Raw genomic sequence first — 19,119 nt, 5'->3', positions numbered from 1 at the left:
ACACAACACAGCATGTCAGCCATTTCTGTGAGGGTCAAGCAAGGTTTGCCTGCCGCCTGGAAGAAAGAGAACCTGTATACAAGGAAAAGACTCAAGTGAATTCATCCAGCTCTTTCCCACCAGGAACAAGCGGCGGACGCGATCTGCACCTGATCTGCGCACGTGTGAGTGACCTGTGAACTGTGTTTGGGTTTAGCGTAGTTTTCTGTAGCTAGGACGCTGTAGCAGCATGACCCGAATAGTGGAAAGCCAGATAGGGGATTAGCTCAGAGTAGTTTGTGAAACTGGTTGTGTACTGTTTGTTCTGAGCTTTCATTGCCATAGCTGGAGCATAGTTTGTGATTTGCTCCAGCTATATCTTCCTATGTTCATGTTGGTAATATCGTTATTGTAAATATTGTTATTTTCATCTAATTTCTTTGTACATAATCAAGCCGGAGTTTTGTTTCAGTCTTCTCGTCTGCTGTGCCGTACTTGAATCCTACCTTGCAGTGTTCTTTGAACACCGCTACATATGTCAAGGTTTATACGTAAAATGGAAAGAGGCAGTGCTGGGTATACAATCTGAGTGCAGTAGATATGGACCCAGAAGCGCATTTCCCGTTAGCTTCTTCCAGTAGTAGTAGTAGTGTCTATACAGAGCATGACCTGTACATTTAATTTCTTGGAGGTCTGGTATCCGTATCATATTCTGATGAATATAAATTTAGGAGACATTTAGGTCAGGTTTAGATGCAAAATCATTTGTTTTTCATCCAGAAAAAAATGGGTATTTTTCATCCATATTGTTATCCGAATACAATACATATGCCATCAGCATGACCATTTTTTTACATCCATATGCAATCTGTATGGCCGTTTTTGATATACTTATGTCATCCGTTTTTTACATGAATAATAAAAGGATCTGTGAAAAACTTGGATGGTAATCCAAATATGATCCGGTTTTTGAACACCTATTGACTTATAATAGAATCTGGAATGTGGATCAAAGTAGTGCATACTTCAATTATTTTACATGAAGACTATTGGTTCGTGTGTAAAAACATTCATCACATTGATTTGCATTGTTCCTTGTGCTGTCCATGCGCTATAAGTTTTTCATACGGACCGATAGTATGCTCGTCTGATCGAGCCCTTACAGTACTATGCACCGGCCTATTGCTAAGCGTATAAAGAATGATTCGAGAACTCGGATGATTTTCATCCATATTGTTATCCGCATGCAATCAGTGTGCCATCCGTCTGTCCGTTTTTTAAGTCCGTGTGACATCCGTGTCGCATCTGTTTTTATACATCAACATTTTAAAATGTACAAATACAGTTTCCTAGATTAGTAATGGCAATGTATCCGGTAAAAAAATATATGCTTTAAGGTTGATCCTTATGGGATCTGGGTTTTTTTTGTGCACCCATGGGCTTGAATAGGCGAGTCCCGTCCGCCACATGGAAAAAAACAGTACATGCTGCAATTCTTTCCAAGCTCAGATTCCGTGCGTGAAAAAAACAACCCTTTAATCTTAACAGCCCAATTAAATAACATTGCTCCCGGTGCTATCTGTGCAATATCACTCAGGCTGAAAATTCAGTCATTTGAACTTGGCCTAAGGCTGGGGTCACACGAGCGTATAAAAAAAGAATCTGTTCCTAAGGGCTCGTTCACACGAACGTATAAATTGGACGAGTGCAATCTGATAAAAAAGGGATTGCACTCACACCAATGTTATTCAATGAGGCAGTGCAGATCTGTGGTTTTTTTCAGTTGTATTTAGCATGAGGAAACCATCTCAGCCTGCTACAAGTGGCTCCGATATTCGGATCCCGCAAACCCATACAAGGCTTCGGATGTTATCAGAGTGCAGTCCAATGTACACTCACAGAGACAATGGAGATGATGGAGAAATTAAGTTCTCCATCTTCTCAACATCTATGCTCTGATTCTCTCATGCGAGAGAATAGGATCAAAGTAAGATGACATTCGGATCCAACTCTGGAAGAGTTTCATCCGTGTGTCATTACCATAATCAGCCCAATTCTATCGCATTAGAGAATCGACGGCTGTTTCCCCCCCGCCTAAAACAGTGGAGTAATTTCAGTGGAGTAATTTAAGAAAAAAAGCACAAGCTTACCATGGTTGAACATGAAGTTGCAGGAGGCTTAACCTGTGGGTGCCGTGTCTACGGCTGGTGCAGCAGAGCAGGCATAGATGGGAAAGGAAATGGAGAAAGTACCATGGTACCATGATTAAGGGCGAGTGACTTGCTAGAAACGCGTCGGTTTTAGCATCCCTGTCTGTTGTTTTGAATGCATTTGAAATAAAGGAACATTGAATTTTACTTACCTCTGGATGTGCCGCTTTCTCCGTTTCCTTTCCGGTCTATACCTGCAGTGGAGTAAGTTGTGGAAAATTAATTAAGAGGAGTATGTCAATACCTGGAATTAATTGTAATAATACTGATCGACTAGTGTAGGCCATGCAGCCTACGAACGTGGCAGAGAAAAGTTCACTGCATACTTGCTGCATATTTACACCTCCTAGCTGTTATACTAAAAAGAGCTAAAAACTAAATTAAAAAACGGAACTAAAAGCAAAACAAAAACTAAAACAAACCCCTATAATTCTATATTTAGACCTTAACCCTTTTAATATGCTTTTCCGATAGTGTGACTATATTATTTGCCTGCGACAGTTTAAATTGCTCGACAAGAAGCTCCTAATTTTTACCTTTTTTATTTTAATTCCAGGTGCTAAACTTGTTCTTGGCCTTGCTCTTAAGCTCATTTAGTTCTGACAATCTTTGTACAAATGAGGTGGACAGTGAACTAAATAATCTTCAGGTCGCATTTGGCAGAATCCGGAAGGGCTTGGCTTTTGCTAAAAAATGCTTGCTAGAATTTTTCCAAAAATTGTTTCTGAGAACTGAAGAGGAGAATGTGGATACACTGGATAACAGAAAACATCACCAAGACCAGACTATTAAGTATGATAATGGAATATATACAAATGTGGTAGTAGAGAAAGTGAAAAACCAAGATTTTTGTAAGGTCGTAGTTGGGACAAATGCTGTAGACCGTGTTATTGATAAGAAAGTTTCTATAGCTGATAACGACAAACAGTACCTCATCAATGTAGTGCCTATTGCTGTCGGAGAGTCCGACTTGGACAAACAAAACTCTGAAGACTCCGGGAGTGACTCCGATACTGACGAAGATAAAGAGGTATGCCCTCCGATAGAATTAGAAAATCTGTACTTGTATATGATTTTTTTTGACCATTCTGCCAGTGTTTTTTTTAGTTATAAATGTTAATAATTCTATTTAGCTTGGAAAAAGTTCATATATATTGTAACAAATATACAGAAAAGCACAAGTAATACTATGCCCAAAAATAAATTTACAATGCTTACATTTCAACTGGCAATGCAATGTAGGAGAAGTACCTGCTCTCCTTAAAGAGACCAGCTGAATATGGAGTCTTATATGCAAAGCTCCATAGGAGAGAAGTGTGCAAATTAACTCTTTCACAAAGCAAAAGAAACTTTATTGCAAATACCACCTAGGAGAGGTAGCTACTAGTGATGAGCGAGTATGCCTCATTAACTCTTCGTCGAGCACGCTCGGGTGCTCGCCAAGTATTTTGGCGTGCTTGGGGTTTCATTCATTGTTGCCGTGCCTGCAAGTGTCATGGCTGTTAGATAGCTGTGACAAATGCAGAGATAGCCTGTTCGCCAGCAGGCGAACAGCCATTACACTTGCAAGTGTGGCGACAATGAATGAAACCCCGAGCATGCCAAAATACTCGGCGAGCACCCGAGCTTGCTCGCCGAAAGAGTTAATGAGGCAAACTCGCTCATCACTAGTAGCTACCCTATAAGTCAATGTCTGATCCCTTAAAGGGGATATCCGAGACTATTTAATTTTTTTTACTATGCTACCTACTAGCCTGTTCTGCCCGCCACCAATCTCTGCCAGCACAGAGCGATAATTGACTGCTCCTGCCAGCAATTCTGCAACTTACGCTGACGTCACATCGACAGAGCAGCTGCTTCTCTACTGCTCTGTTGACAGGGCGTGACTGCCGATGTCATGCTGAATGACATCCAGCCCCGACTGCCTAACTGCAAAAAGTCGGCTGTCAATCAACATAATGTCGGCAGACACGCCCCATCGACAGAGCAGACCCGAAGTGAAAGAGCTGCTCTGTTGATGTGAGTAGCAAAATCACCTATAGGAGCGGTTGGTGACCTATTTAAAGAGCGTAGAATGCTGCACAGCTTCAGGCTATGCTCTCACTGACACTGCAGGACCTGTTTATTCCCCTTTTGATTTGGATCTAATGGATCCTTCCCATCTTTCTAAGTACACACCCCTGATGAGGCCTCGCTATTTAGGCCGGAACACGTCGGGAGGGCTTTTCTTTTGGGGGGGACTTTTACCCAAATCTAGATGATACAAATGGGTACTGCCCTTGTTAAGGCAGGAGCCATAAAGGTCATGACAGGGGATAGTAAGTTACTTCTCTATCCAACGGGATCTGTACTCCAGCATCTGTTCGTGATCTGGCTTCAAGAACTTGGTGAGCTAAAAACTTTTTATTTGCACTGGTTACACTGAACACTTTACTTTTGTATCACTATGTTTTATTGACTTCTGCGTGTATACTTATATAGGGTTTCCCGAGAGATGCCTTTTAATTTATTTCCATTAAAAGTTAGATTTTAATTGACATGTATTGATGACTCTCCTGCTGATATAGTAGTTATCCTCTTAAGCGTTAACGCAGCCATCATTACTGATGGACTTGTAGTGTTGATAGCTACTTATTTTTCAAAATAATATGATTAATCACATTACCTATCGAATGAGTTCAAGTTGTTGGAACGTACCACAAACAAACTAAGCATGGCACAAATACGAGAATACACACAAATATTGCACACTGGCAAAATAATCAAAATGTAATTAACACTCTCTTATTCTTTATATTTCATCAATTTTCTAATTTGACAGCCTTATATTGTTGAAAGTGTCACCTTTTGACTTTTATTGCTTCCCGTTCTCACTTCCCACAGAGGTAACCCCAAGTTGAAGGAGTCAAGAATTCAGCTCTGGTGTTTATTTTAACGAGACAGAGCCACGTGTCCAGTCAAGTAATATATATGGTTATGTTACTGACGACTACTATCGTTCTGCATGCTGCTCAGCTATGGGCCTTATCATCCATTGCAACTCAATAAAGACTATGCACATCTGTTCCAAGTCCTGAACTATTGAAGTTCACCATAGCATGATCATGCAGGACTGGCAAACCTACCCTGTTTCGTGAAGCATTGTGTATAACTGTGCTTTCACATTGCGTTCCGGTACCCGTTCGTTGGCCCTGTCGGCGTTTACGTCTGAACCCTCCGCAAAACGGGATTCGGACGTATGCACCAATGGAGCTTGTGTGGTTTCTACTCACTTGGGTGCCACAGGAGGCAAATAGGAAGCATGTTCCTTTAAATGTCCATGTCGGTTTATTACTCCATAACCCAGGTGAAAGCAAAAGGAATACAAACAGCCTTTAATTAAGGCAAAAACAAAGTAAAGAGTCCTTAAGGCAAAGTCTCTGGTTAGCCAGTCCTGTGGGCACACAGGCTGGATAGCATTCCGTTCACTGGCTCAGTCGGGAGACCACAACACACAGGAGGCCTTCTCCCTCCAAACACACAGACCATGTGTCAAACAATGGCCTCCATTTTATATCTTAACCACACCCAGATGTGTGTGGGTAGCTAGACCCACCCATTTCTCCAACTACCCATAAACCAGCCCCATGTGCACCAAACAGTGGTCTTAGTGCTTGCGTGCACTAGAGCAACATTCCGGGTTACATCACACAGGACAGCCATCTCTGTGATACATACCTCCCATCAACTATGTGTTCGTTAGCCACCTTACAGGCCCTAGACTATAATGGTGCCGGCAGAGTGAACATGCGCTCTGACGTGCATCGTTTTGGGGAGTCTCTTCTACATCTGAGTATCCGCTTTCAGTAGGCGTATGCTTCTGAAAATGATGCACATCAGAGCGCACATTGGCTCTGCCAGAACCATTACCGTCTATGGCCCCATCAGTGCATATGTCCAAATCCCGTTTGGTTGGGGTTCGGCCGTGAGCCTCGATGGGGTAACCGAACAGGTGCATAAATGTAATGTGAAAGCACCTTAAGGGGATATTCGGGATATTCACACATCAGGTTGGGCAGTTGTCACTCTCCATGGTGCTGAAATGAATTGAGCAGCATGTTGCTTTAACCAATCGTGTTTTCCATCAACAACCAAGTTGATGTCGCTGTCTACGGGCTGCATGTAGTAAGTGGTTATTGATGCCACTTTACTTCAACAATGTGCATGCCATGGTCCATTGGGAAGTCAATTACAGTTGCTGAATTAACTGCAAAAAATGCAAAGTGAAAATGCAAAAGGGGACATGCATCATTTTTTTCCAACATGATGATACAAAATCAAAAATATTTTAGAACATAAATGACAAAAATTGTGTCCTAAGTAGATTTATCACATTATACCTTATTTACATCCTTAGAGAAATAATGTGTGAACCCTTCTTGCATATCATCATGATGCCATTACTTATCGACATATTTACTCCGTTTGCTTGTGTTTAATTGAGGTTCAAATTAACTTCTACCTGTTTTTAAAATTGCACCTTCCTTTTCACAGATAACACTTTTTTTTATATGAATAAAATCCTTTTAGGGTGAGAGACCCATTATGCCAGGCAAACCGATAAATGAATGATTGTGCTGTGACATCTCAATTAAATTCACAACAGATGTTTGCTTGCTTGCTTGAAGGCAGTTTTTGGGATAATACTTTTTTTTGCAGGTATAATTCCCTGGTAATATAGATTTGTGCCATAATGCCATTGAGATTGTCTGCAAAGCTGAGTTTACAACCCTTATGTGCACTATGGTAGCTTCCATCAATTATTATCACTCAGGGTGTGATCTATGCAAGAGATAAACGTAGCATATCAATAAATGAATGGAATTGTACATAATGGCAAATAAGAAATAATGAGTTATGGGCCTAATTTGAGATCAGTACACTAAACTACATGTGATATTTGGGGGCCTCCAGAGCCTCAAGTCATGTCTGTGATGATCAACAATTTAACAATAGGAGTGATGGCATAGCTCGCAACAGCATACAATGTATTTAAAAAAAAATTATATGGGTAACACAAGAGGTAAAAGTGCTTGACTTGTACAATGGCCAAGCCAACTTTTATAAAAATAGTAAAGTGTGATGCACAGATATAAAATGCATTTGTTTGCAAGAATTATAGGGGATTTATTATGGGAATGATGGGATCAGATTCTGAAAACTAATGTAGAAGAGTGAAGGGGGTAAAAGAAAGGGATGGCAGAATAAGATAGAAATGCCTAAAAAGATGTTTTAAGGGCATTCTTAAGTCTGTGGATTTAGGGAATTAATTTAATTGTCCGGAGTGTCACATTTTAGAAAACTGGTGCAGCACAAAGGAAAGTCTTGGAGATGAGAGTGGAAAGTTTAGATCATGGTAGAAGCTAGTTTTAGATTGTTGGCAGAACATTGAGCAGATGTAGGGTGGTAGACCACCTTTATTCATTATTGCCTGCACATGGTTGCTAACTAAAGGTGTTTTAGTATGTACTGCGTCTTTTTCCCATTAATGGGTATTAAGGCATATTGCTGTGAGATTAAATCAGAGGGTGATTAACGAGTGGAACAGGCTGCCACGAGAGGTGGTGAGTTCTCCTTCAATGGAAATTTTCAAATAGAGGCTGGAGAGACATCTGTCTGAGATGGTTTAGTGTGCATTCATGTCAAACTCTAGCTCATGGGCCAAATCTGGCCCGCAGGGTGATTATATTTCGCCCGTGACACCAGAACCTCCACCCCAATGTGGGACCATTATTCTGTATGCAGGACTTTGGGGAGCCCATTATACTGTATGGAGGACTATGTGCGGCTCATTATTCTCTATAGAGGACTATGTGGGGCCCATTATACTGTATACTTGTTGGCCCGTGACTTTGTCCAAATTTTTTATTTTGGCCCTCTTAGTGTTTGAGTTTGACATCCCTAGTTTATTGAATCCTGCATTGAGAGGGGGTTGGACCAGATGACCCTGGAGGTCCCTTCCAACTCTAACATTCTAAGATTCTATGATTCTATCCCAGAAAGAATGATCTGATTCTTTTAGCACTTCTCTGAACCAGACAACTACAACACAATTGCTTGCAAATAAATGTGGTTGAATTGCATTGGTGCACTCTAGTAGCAGTGAACCAACTTTGTTCTAGTGATTAGTAGGGGTACCAGAGATGCATATGACATGTAGCTTGGCATGCGGACACTTGTGTCTCCAGCCAGTTAGGGGAAGCAGCCAGATGCTACAGCATTGATAGGACATAAGACTGGAGTAAGGGCGGTAGAACTACAATCTTTAGGTGTGGTTGCTGAAAAACAAGGCAGGAGCAAAGTCTGGAGTAGACCGAGGTCTGGTTTCTGATGTAGAATTGCATGTAACAGGCAACAAATCTAATTGGTAAGGCAATAAGCAAAGTCCAGGAACACAGTTAGGATATATATAGGCTAACACACAGGAATATAGCTGGAGGTAGACGTGAAACTGAATAGACTTGACACTCCGTGCATTTTTGGCACACTAGGACTAGTCGTAACAACTATTCTCTAAACCTTACAAACAAACCATAATTTTTCTGGAACAGCAAGAAGTGGTGATGTCCAATGGGCAAAGAACAACACATTGTAGCCTATGATCCAGAAACAAATGACCTCCAACTAGTGACAAGATTGATGGGCACTATTTGCTAGCAACATGGACATGGTGCAACTGCTGGAGGGACGCAGAACGACTGTGCCCCATTGGGAATGGGCAAGCAAAAGCATTAATTGGGTCATGAATCTCAATATATTAAAGAGTGCCACGTTAGGCCATATCAATATCATAGAGAGGGATCCCTCACTTGGGACCACCCTCTCTAAGGCAGAATTGAGAAATACTGTATAAGGACAGCCTCCACTCTGGCTTATATAGTCCTTCCATACAATGCATGTTCAGTCTAAGCAAGAGTGTGATGTATCGGCACACGTGGCGTATCATTAAGGTTTAGAGGAGTGAGAGCCAAAGCAATCAGATGACGCTATGCCTGGTTCTCTTTGGAAAGGGTTATCATTGTCGAGAAAACACCTTTAATTATGAATGTATCATTTGATAGCATAAAATAGCAATTTAAAAGCAATTTTCATTAATAATATCATAGATGAAGGAAGTCTCACACCCTATTCCTAAAAATGTGGTCTGAAAAGTTTTCTCAAATTCCATAATTTTTTTTGGCCTGAAACAGGAGTGTAACCTTCTGCTTCGTTACCTGTATACTCTATAGCATTTTTTAATCTAAACCTACTTCTTGTACAATTTTATAATTTCACTACCAAAACAGAAGATCCATAAAGTAGCTCTGAATGGTTCACCCGTGTAAGATGTTCTATTAGGCAGAAAATAGAAGTCTGATTTACTTACTTTACTGTTTGTATTGGATCCTAAAATTTAGTTGATGGGTTTTATTGCAGAAGGACAAACCTTCTACCTCCAGTTCCTCTGAGGGCAGCACAGTAGAGGTACGAGTACCAGGAATGGAGAGAGATGATGAACTCTTTGGCTTTGACTATGAAGAGGCTTTGGATCCAGAACCATGCTTTACAGATGGTATACTCACATTTTACTTATTATCAAATGTTGTTAAAACAGTTTTCCAGGACTTAGATATTGATGACCATAGTCTGACACCCAGCACTCCCTCTCAGCATTTTTATAAATCATCTAGATAAGGGAAGTGAAGGTAAACTAATCAAATTTGCAGACGATGCAAAGCTAGGAGGGATAGCTAACACTAGAGAAGACAGAGAAAGGATTCAGAAGGATATAGATAAGCTTGAGCAATGGGCAGCAACTAATAGAATGTTATTTAACAGGAGAAATGCAAGATTATACATCTGGGCAAGATAAATGAAAATGAGATCTACAGATTGGGAGGAATAGAACTAAGCAACAGCACATATGAAAAAAACTTGGGTATACTAATGGATCACAGACTGCACATGAGTCAACAGTATGATGCAGCAGTAAAAAGGCAAACACAGTTCTGGGATGTATTAAGAGAAGCATAGAGTCTAGATCATGTGAAGTAATTATCCCCCTCGACTCCTTCTTGGTCAGACCTCATCTGGAATACTGTGTCCAGTTATGGGTACCATATTATAAAACAAAAGTTGCACTCTGTGGCACTATAGCATGCAAACATAATATCTGAAATTTGAATTGCATTACTTATCTAGAAAATAGGGAAAAACAATAATACTTAGTGCATAAATTGGCCAATTAATGTATACCCGGCAGTCGCGCTAAGACGATTATCTTTGCCTGGAACCTATCCTAATGTGAATCCTCTCCTAGGCTGAAGCCTACATTTACAGTCAGGAAAATAAGTATTTCATACACTGCTTATTTTGCAAGAAGTTTTCCCACCTACAAAGAATGGAGAGGTCTGTAATTTTTATCGTAGGGACACTTCAACTGTGAGAGACAGAATCTTCAAAAAAATCCAGAAAATCACATTGTATTATTTTACATAATTATTTTGCATTTTATTGCATGAAAAAGTATTTGATACAATAGAAAAACAGAACATAATATTTGGTACAGAAACCTTTGTTTGAAATTACAAAGGTCAGACGTTTCCTGTAGTTCTTAACCAAGTTTGCAAACACTGCAGCAGGGATTTTGGCCCACTCCTCCATACAGATCTTTTCCAGATCTTTCAGGTTTCGGGACTATCACTGGGCAACATTGAGTTTCAGCTCCCTCCAAAGATTTTCTATTGGGTTCAGGTCTGGAGACTGGCTAGGCCACACCAGGACCTTGAAATGCTTCTTATGGAGCCACTTCTTATTTGCCCTGGCTGTGTGTTTCGGGTCATTGTCATTCTGGAAGACCCAGTCACAACCAATCTTCAATGCTCTTACTGATGGAAGGAGGTTGTTGGCCAAAATCTGGTTATACATGACCCCATACTATACTACTTTATGGTTGGTAGCTTTAGGCTCTTATTATACATGACCCCATCCATCCTCCCTTCAATACGGTGCAGTTGTCCTGTCCCGTTTGTAGAAAATCACCCCCAGAGTATGATGTTTCCCCCACCATGCTTCACGGTTGGGACAGTGTTCTTGGGGTTGTACTCATCCCTCTTCTTCCTCCAAAGACAGCGAGTGGAGTTGATACCACAAAGTTCTATTTTGGTCTCATCTGACCACATGACCTTCTCCCATGCCTCCTCTGGATCATCCAGATGGTCATTGGTGAACTTCAAATGGGCCTGGACATGTGCTGGTGTGAGCAGGGGGACCTTAGGTGCCCTGCTGGATTTTAATCCATGACGGCGTAGTGTGTTGATAACTGTAATGTTTGAATCTTTGGTGCTAGCTTTCTTCAGGTCATTGTCCATGTCCTCCTGTGTAGTTCTGGACTAATTCCTGACCTTTCTCAGAATCATCCTTACCCCATGAGAATAAATCTTGCATGGAGCCCCTGACCGAGGAAGATTAACAGTCATCTTGTGTTTCTTCCATTGTCTAATAATAGTGGCAACAGTGGTTGCCTTCTCACCAAGCTGCTTGCCTATTGTCCTGTAGCCCATCCCAGCCTTGTGCTGGTCTACAATTATGGTGTCCTTAAACAGCTCTTTGTTCTTGGTTGCAGTGTGATTGATTGAGTGTGTGGACAGGTGTCTTTTGTACGGGTAATGAGTTCAAACAGGTGCAATTAATTCAGGTAATGAGTGCAGAGTAGGAGGACTTCTTAAGGAAAAACTAACAGGTCTGTGAGAGTCAGAATTCTAGCTGGTTGGTAGGTGATCAAATACTTAGATCATGCAATAAAATTCAATTTAATTATTTAAAAATCATAAAATATGATTTTCTGGTTTTTCTTTTTAGATTCTGTCTTTCACAGTTGACGTGTACCTACGATAAAAATTACAGATCTCTCCATTCTTTGTTGGTTGGAAAACATACAAAATTGGCAGTGTATCAAATACTTATTTTCCCCACTGTATATGGGTAGGTAGGATCCTGCTGTGATTAAAACCAAATAACAAAAGACTGACTGTCACTTCCAAAGAGAAAACAGGTGTGTACATGTGCAAACTAAGAGTAGCCATTTCCATATATAATTAAAAAATAAAGTTAATCACAGCAGGATCCTACCTACCCATATAAATGTATGCTTCAGCTTAGGAGAGGATTCACATTAAAATCTAAATCCTAGAAAATGGCTTTAAACAGAATCTTTCATCAGGTTTTACCCCTAGAAACCATTCCTCATACTGTGCTACATTGAAATGTCTTTAGGGTATGTGCACAGGTTCACTATTAGCGGCAGAAAAATCTGCCTCAAATACTGATGTGTTGGCAGGAGAAGCGCAGCATTAAATACATGCATTCTTTATGCGTTTTTGATGCATTTTTTTAACGTGTTTTTGATGCGTTTTTCTCACCCACTCATTAGTATGGGTGAAATCTGTAGCAAAAATGCTGAGCTTATTGACATGCTGCTGCAGATCTGCAAGGACAAAATAAGCAACATGTGTATAAGACTTCAGGAATCTCATTAACTTTGCTGGTACTAGGAAATCCTTCAGGTTTTGTGACAAATTCACCCAGGAAAAAAACGCGACAAAACTGCAACATGTGTGCAAACTTTTGGCACCACTTGCTTCTGAAAAGGAAGTTGTAAAAACTCCTGCATCATGTGTTAATTAGCCCTGAAGTGTATGCTGGGTGTATGCAGTTTTGCCAAGTGTCCCATTAAGCCAGCTCATGTATCATTGATTACTATCACCCACAGGCCACTCCACAGCAGTGAACTCATGCATGCACTTTGTTATTTCACTGCTGTGCCCAGAAGATGAATTTTCATTTTGACTAGATTTAAAGCAGCCTGAGGATGACATAGAAGTATCATTCATGTCAATCAATGATATATCAATGGGCTGGCTACAGAATCCTGGATATGTCCAGCAGATACTTCTGGGGTAAATAACATACTGTACAGGATTTCTTATAAGTATTTTTTTTATGTATACAGTGCTTTGGGAGCCAGTAGACATAAAGTACTGTATTTAGATATGATATAGCATGGTAAAAATTATTTATAGGGTTAAAACCTGGTGTTGTGTTCCCATTAATTGCTGTATTTTAAAGAGAACCTCCAGCTATACAAAGAATTGCTCCTTTCAATTGATCGGTGGCCACTACGTGTGCCCTTGCACAAAGCAGACTACAAGTAAGGCATGAATCCCATTTAACGTGTATGTGTAGTTTAAAGTGATTTTTAAAAATAAGCTGTCACGTGCATGAGAAAAATTATACTATTTCTGTCTGTTTTAAGACATTTATTCTGCATCATTTAGCAGTTTTCACCTCTGGAGGCTCTGTTTCTACTCATCAGTTGTCTCTGAGCTTGTGGGTGGTGACTAGCTTCTATAAAGTGTCTCATATACACTGCACAGAGACATCAGGGATACCCGCTCTTCTTTTTTTTATTTAGCACACCTCCAGAAGTCGCAGCAGCATGGAGGACAATATACAGCAGTACTGAGCAGTGTAGTTGTGAATCCAGCACTGGAGTGAGATAAAACACTTACTAGAAAGCAACAGCATCACCTCTCTTTCTCCCTCTCTCTGCTCATCCTTTCATTTCCCCTCTGCATAGACTTTAATAGGCAGTTGTGATCAGGTAATCTATCTTGTCTTGAGCGGAGGAAGATGTATTCTGTAATTAAATATCTTACAAAGTTTTATATATCTGTTTGTATTATTATTTTATACAAAACTGTTGAAATGACAGTGACCATTTTAGTATTATTTGCTCTCTAATTATTTCTTTTAAGGCTGTGTGAGAACATTTCCATGCTGCAAAATAAACATTGAGGAGGGAAGAGGAAAAATGTGGTGGAATCTCAGAAAAACCTGCTACCTTATTGTTGAACACAGCTGGTTTGAATCATTTATAATCCTCATGATCCTACTTAGCAGCGGTGCCCTGGTGAGCACAACAGTTCTCATTTCAGACAGAAAGAATAATCATGCTTATTTCATTATTTTTTTTTCTGTAGCGTGGCTTCTTAAATTCCAGAATGAAAAGTTTAAAGCCAATGTTTTGGGGTTTTTTTTTCTACGTGACCTTGTTTTTGCAAATGATTTTTATAATTTATTTTGAAATTATTCTTTTTTTTGTTTTTTGCTATAATGTTACAATAATAATATAATATGCATAGTAAATACAAAAATAAAGTATTTCTTGCATTTTCCATATAGATTACAAAATATGCTTTTTTTCTCAATTTGTCATAAAATAGTCATATTTTAGGGTCTATATTACAGAAACACAAAGTCCTCCTTACATAGATTATGAATAAGGGAACATCTGTGCATTCAGAGAGAAAAACATACCTCTTCTGCACAAGTCTCAAGTGTATTGTCTCAGTGGAAAGTGGCGAAATTATGGAGTAATTGACAGATCTACTGTCAAGTTTTGATATGTCAAAGTCCTATGTTTGTTGCACACCTTCCCAATGCTATTAACCTGCAGATTAACCCCATATCTGCAGGTTAACAGTGTTATCCAACTTGATAGGTTCTCTTTAAATTCTCCATGAGGTGAATGAGAACATTTCTTTGGGCAATATTAGTGGAATGATACAATGCAAAGCTCTAAGCAAAGATGCTCCCATCATTTTTACTAAAGTATTTACTAAAACGGACATGTTTGGGAAAACAGAGTGATCTTTCAGTTATACTTATTGGTATCTTTCATTCATGGACTGTTTATTTCAGTTCCTGGCATGATACTTCTTTCAATTTCATGCTTTTATTTATTAATATATATATATATATACAGTGTTGTTGACCAAAAGTTTTGCATTTATTTTTAAAGTGTGATTACTTCTTTAATCATTCAAGACCTTAATTTGAACCAAAATGCTTTTGAATATAGGAATTGCCATTTAATTAAAGAAAACTGACTGTCAAAAGTTTTGCATATATTATTTATTGATCACAACATAGAGAGTAATTCATTGTTTTATAATGCCATAACTTAGTATTTTGTAGCATAACCTCTTGCTTTAATTATTGCACTACACCGACGGGGCAATTAAGCCACTCGGGTATTCAAGACATCTTAAGGGATCTTGCTCCATTCCATTTGCAAATCATTTAATAATTCGTGACAGTACCCCCTTTTATACGAGTGGCCCCAGGACACTCAACACTGGATTTATCAGGCAAATGACATGCAGAAGTGACACTTCGAATGCCAGAGGTCACTTCAGCAAACACTTTGGTCCCCAAAGTCATCATACACTAATGAAGGTGGAAAAGTCCCAGGCTCCGAAGTCACAACTAATCACCTAAGCAATGACCTGTGGAAAACATTATGGCATGGGATCACCGAGGGTAACTCCACCTGAAAGGTCGTAGGGCTGAGTATGGCCGAAATCCTATATGGACCAATCTCCAGAGAGCCTTGAGACCCTGATGAATACCTCCACTTGATATCCCTAGTGGACACCCATATGTGATCATTCACACACAGGTCCAGACCTGTACGTTTGTTACCACACACACGACTGGGAGTAGATGGATCTCCCCTTGAAGGACCGAAAAAGGAGGAGTTTCCTTTTATCTGGGAACGCTTACCCACTGGATGACTTGTGGCAACTCCCACCCCCACCTGGTCACACCTCCTAGGGGGGCCTCGCAGTCTACCGTAAACCAGGGGTATGGGAAAAGACTCCCCACTATTCTCTGATTGCACCTTTGCCACCCTCACCAGAGAACGGGTAGGATTCCTCAGGGCAGCAGAAATAGTGGTAGCCCGGCAGTTTTTTCCACAAAAATTGCCCCAACTGACTACACTACTGGACCGCCAATCAATGACTGGGTTGTGTTTTTTCAGCCAGGCAAAACTCAAAACAATGGGCGCAGGCAGACCCTCAAACACATAGCACGACATGGACTCACTATGTTCACAACCCATGCGTAAGTTCACACCATGAATCACATGAGTCAGACTTTTCTGGCTGAGAGGAGCAGAGTCAATGGCAAAGACTGGAATTGGACTCGCCAGAGCCTTAGATGTTAGACCCATAGTCAGAGCAAAGTGAGATTCCACCAAATTGACTTCAGCTCCACTGTCCACAAAGACCCGGATGGTCTCCGTCTTCCCTCCAACAACAATCTCTCCTGGAATAGAAAACGCCAACCGGTTAATGGAGGAAATGTATACGCCCTGATCGTCTCCCTCCAAATGACCAGTGGAGTGCGGCTTCTGCAATGAAGTAGCTGATTTGGCACGAGCCGGACAGACGTTAATATAATGGTTCGTGTGACCACAGAAAAAACAAGCCTCCTTCCCCTGGAGAACCGCAGGCATCCTAGTTTGAACGGATGCCCTCCTAACTGCATGGGTTCCTCAGGCGATACCTGTGGGTCCTCCTTCTTAGGGTCAACAACAGAGGGCAATGTGGGTCTTAGTCTCTCCCTGAGACGTTTATCCACCTTATAGCAAGGGCCATGGCGGCCTCCAACGACCCTGGAGCGGCGTACTGGGCCAGAGAATCCTGCAGCCTACCTGACAGACCCTGAATAAACTGACTCCTAGGTGCAGGGTCATTCCATTGGGTGTTAGTGGTCCATCTCCAGAACTCCGAGCAATACTCCTCAGCCGGCCACGAGCCTTGCCTGATCTTCCGGAGTTTAGACTCAGCCAGGGAGACACCATCAGGGTCACCATAAACTAAGGCCAAAGCCGCAAAAAACTCATCCACCGACCATAGAGATGGAGAGTCGGTCGACAGAGAGAAGGCCCACGACTGGGGTTCCCCCCAGAAGTGAGACCACAATCCTCACTTGTATTTCCTCACTCCCAGAGGAATGAGGGTGAAGCCTGAAATACAATTTACAGGCTTCCCTGAACACCAAAAATGTAACCCTCCCCCCACGGAACTTATCGTGGAGGGAGATCTTGGGTTCAGGTTGAGCCTGGGCATGAGTCATGACCCAATACCCAGAAATTAGCTGAAGCTGTTGCACCACCTGAGATCTTAATTCAGATACCTCTTCCTTGAGGAGCTGGAGCAGGTGAGCAAATGCTTGAGCCTGAGCCATAGGAACTCAAAAAAATTCGGTGACGGTTGGTGTTTCTGTCACGCCATAAATGGCAAAAACAGGAAATGGCTGCGAGTTGGGACCCAGACCTGTCCCTGCCACACTAGGGGGGCCCTGATTCTCCCTTATCTCAGGGGTACCTCTGATGGTGAGGAGGCCTGAGCCGCCAGCGCCTCCCAATCTCCTGCGCAGACCCTGCCAGTGACCCCCTCTCCACCAGGGAGGAGGCACTACAAATAGAATGATACTGCAACTAGACAGGGAAAACAGACAGGGTAAACAGAAATAGCAAGCTCACCCAAAAATACACTCGCAGCCACAAAGGAAAACACTGGGAAAGAGTAGGTAGGAAAATTAAATAGGATAGAGGATAGGAAAACACTCAGTCAAACAGCAAGCAGCAATCCCAAGATAAACCTCCAACTTCAAGAGACAACAGACTCCCTTCTCCTCACTCCAGGTTAGGTAGAATGAACTGAACACCAACATCAGCTGAAGGGGCATGAGACTATTTATAAGGTGGAGCAAGAGGTCCCACCCACACCAGCTGAACAATCAACACATAAAGCTTGGCCAAAAAGACTGACATTAACCCCAGAATGCCCAAAGGGAAAAAACAGCATTTAAACAGCAAAAATGACAGGGCCGTCACGAATCATTTAATACTTTGTGACACCTACTTTGGTTTTACCATGTGGCTGCATTGCATTCTCCAGTATATCCTTGTACATGGTAGCATTCATATTTGCATCAATTCTATGCAGAGGACCAATGGCAGATGTAGAAAAGCAGCCCCAAACCATGACATTGCCACCACCATGCTTCACTGTAGGTGTTTGGTACCTTACATCATTACATTTTCTAACTGGGCGCTATATATAGTGCTGCCATCACTACCAAACAGATTGAACTTGGATTCATCTGACCACAACACCTTACCCCAATCTGTCTCTTTCCATTAGCTGTGTTCTTTGGCAAACTCAAGTCGGACCTTCCAGTTCTTTACAGAGATTGAAGGTTTCTTGACTGGAACTCGTGCATTCAACCCTACTGCTCTTAGCCGTCACACCACAGTTTGGCGACCCACTTTGACCCCACATTCTTCGTTCATTTCATGTGAAATCTGTCCAGCACTTCTATGAACATCAGATACTGACTTTTTCTTAATAATGTGATCAACTCTGGAGGAAGTTTTCTGTGGTCGTCCACTTCTAGGTTTGTCAGCTGTTCCATAACCTTCTTTATCTTTCTTCAATATTTGTGTGTGTATATGTATATATATATATATATATATATATATATATATATATATATATACATATACAGTATATAGCGAATAAGCCTCCTTACGTTGGCATGCCAGAGCCGGTGTGTCACTCTCCACAAGGAGAAACATTACCCCTCAGTCCAGAGAGCCTCTCACCTAGCAAAATCAGTTCTCATACTTTGCACTGACGAGGACCAACAGCCCGAAACACCGTGTCTGCAAATTGAGATTCTGATTTGGCTATTATCCTAAGTCATACTGCATGACTCGATAAAGGGTTGACTGTGACTTGTAGGATTGCTGCTTCCAATAGGTGGCGCTATAGAGTTCAAGTCCTCTTTTTATCTGAAGAGGCTATTTGCATATTTAATATTTTTGACACTTGACTCTGAGAACAGGTGAATTTCATAGCTACCACTTTGTGGCTTTTGCCTGACTTCACTCTCAGAATAATAAGCTTCCTGACATCTGGTGATAAATTTGGCTTTGTCTTTGCCATGTTTTAACCTAAAAACGCACACACAAAAAAAAATATAGACAAAATTCGAC

The 19,119-nt window shown here is 41.1% G+C and overlaps 1 protein-coding gene across 1 annotated transcript in view; it reads left to right on the top strand.

The window, feature by feature from the left end:
* LOC141161753 (sodium channel protein type 2 subunit alpha-like) overlaps positions 1–19,119 on the top strand; it is a 231,400-nt gene that overhangs the window by 184,584 nt on the left and 27,697 nt on the right. Inside the window, exons 17-19 of the mRNA XM_073647026.1 lie at positions 2,746–3,219; positions 9,645–9,780; positions 14,024–14,178. Coding sequence (XP_073503127.1) covers positions 2,746–3,219; positions 9,645–9,780; positions 14,024–14,178 — 765 coding nt within the window. The remainder of the gene's footprint in view (positions 1–2,745; positions 3,220–9,644; positions 9,781–14,023; positions 14,179–19,119) is intronic.

The sequence above is a fragment of the Phyllobates terribilis genome, unplaced genomic scaffold (assembly GCF_046119375.1).
Source record: "Phyllobates terribilis strain yellow unplaced genomic scaffold, ASM4611937v1 Scaffold_9__5_contigs__length_417890890, whole genome shotgun sequence".
In the NCBI taxonomy this organism is placed as follows: domain Eukaryota; kingdom Metazoa; phylum Chordata; class Amphibia; order Anura; family Dendrobatidae; genus Phyllobates; species Phyllobates terribilis.
The sequence above is the reverse complement of the archived record's forward strand: the minus strand, read 5'-3'. Positions and strand labels throughout refer to the sequence as shown.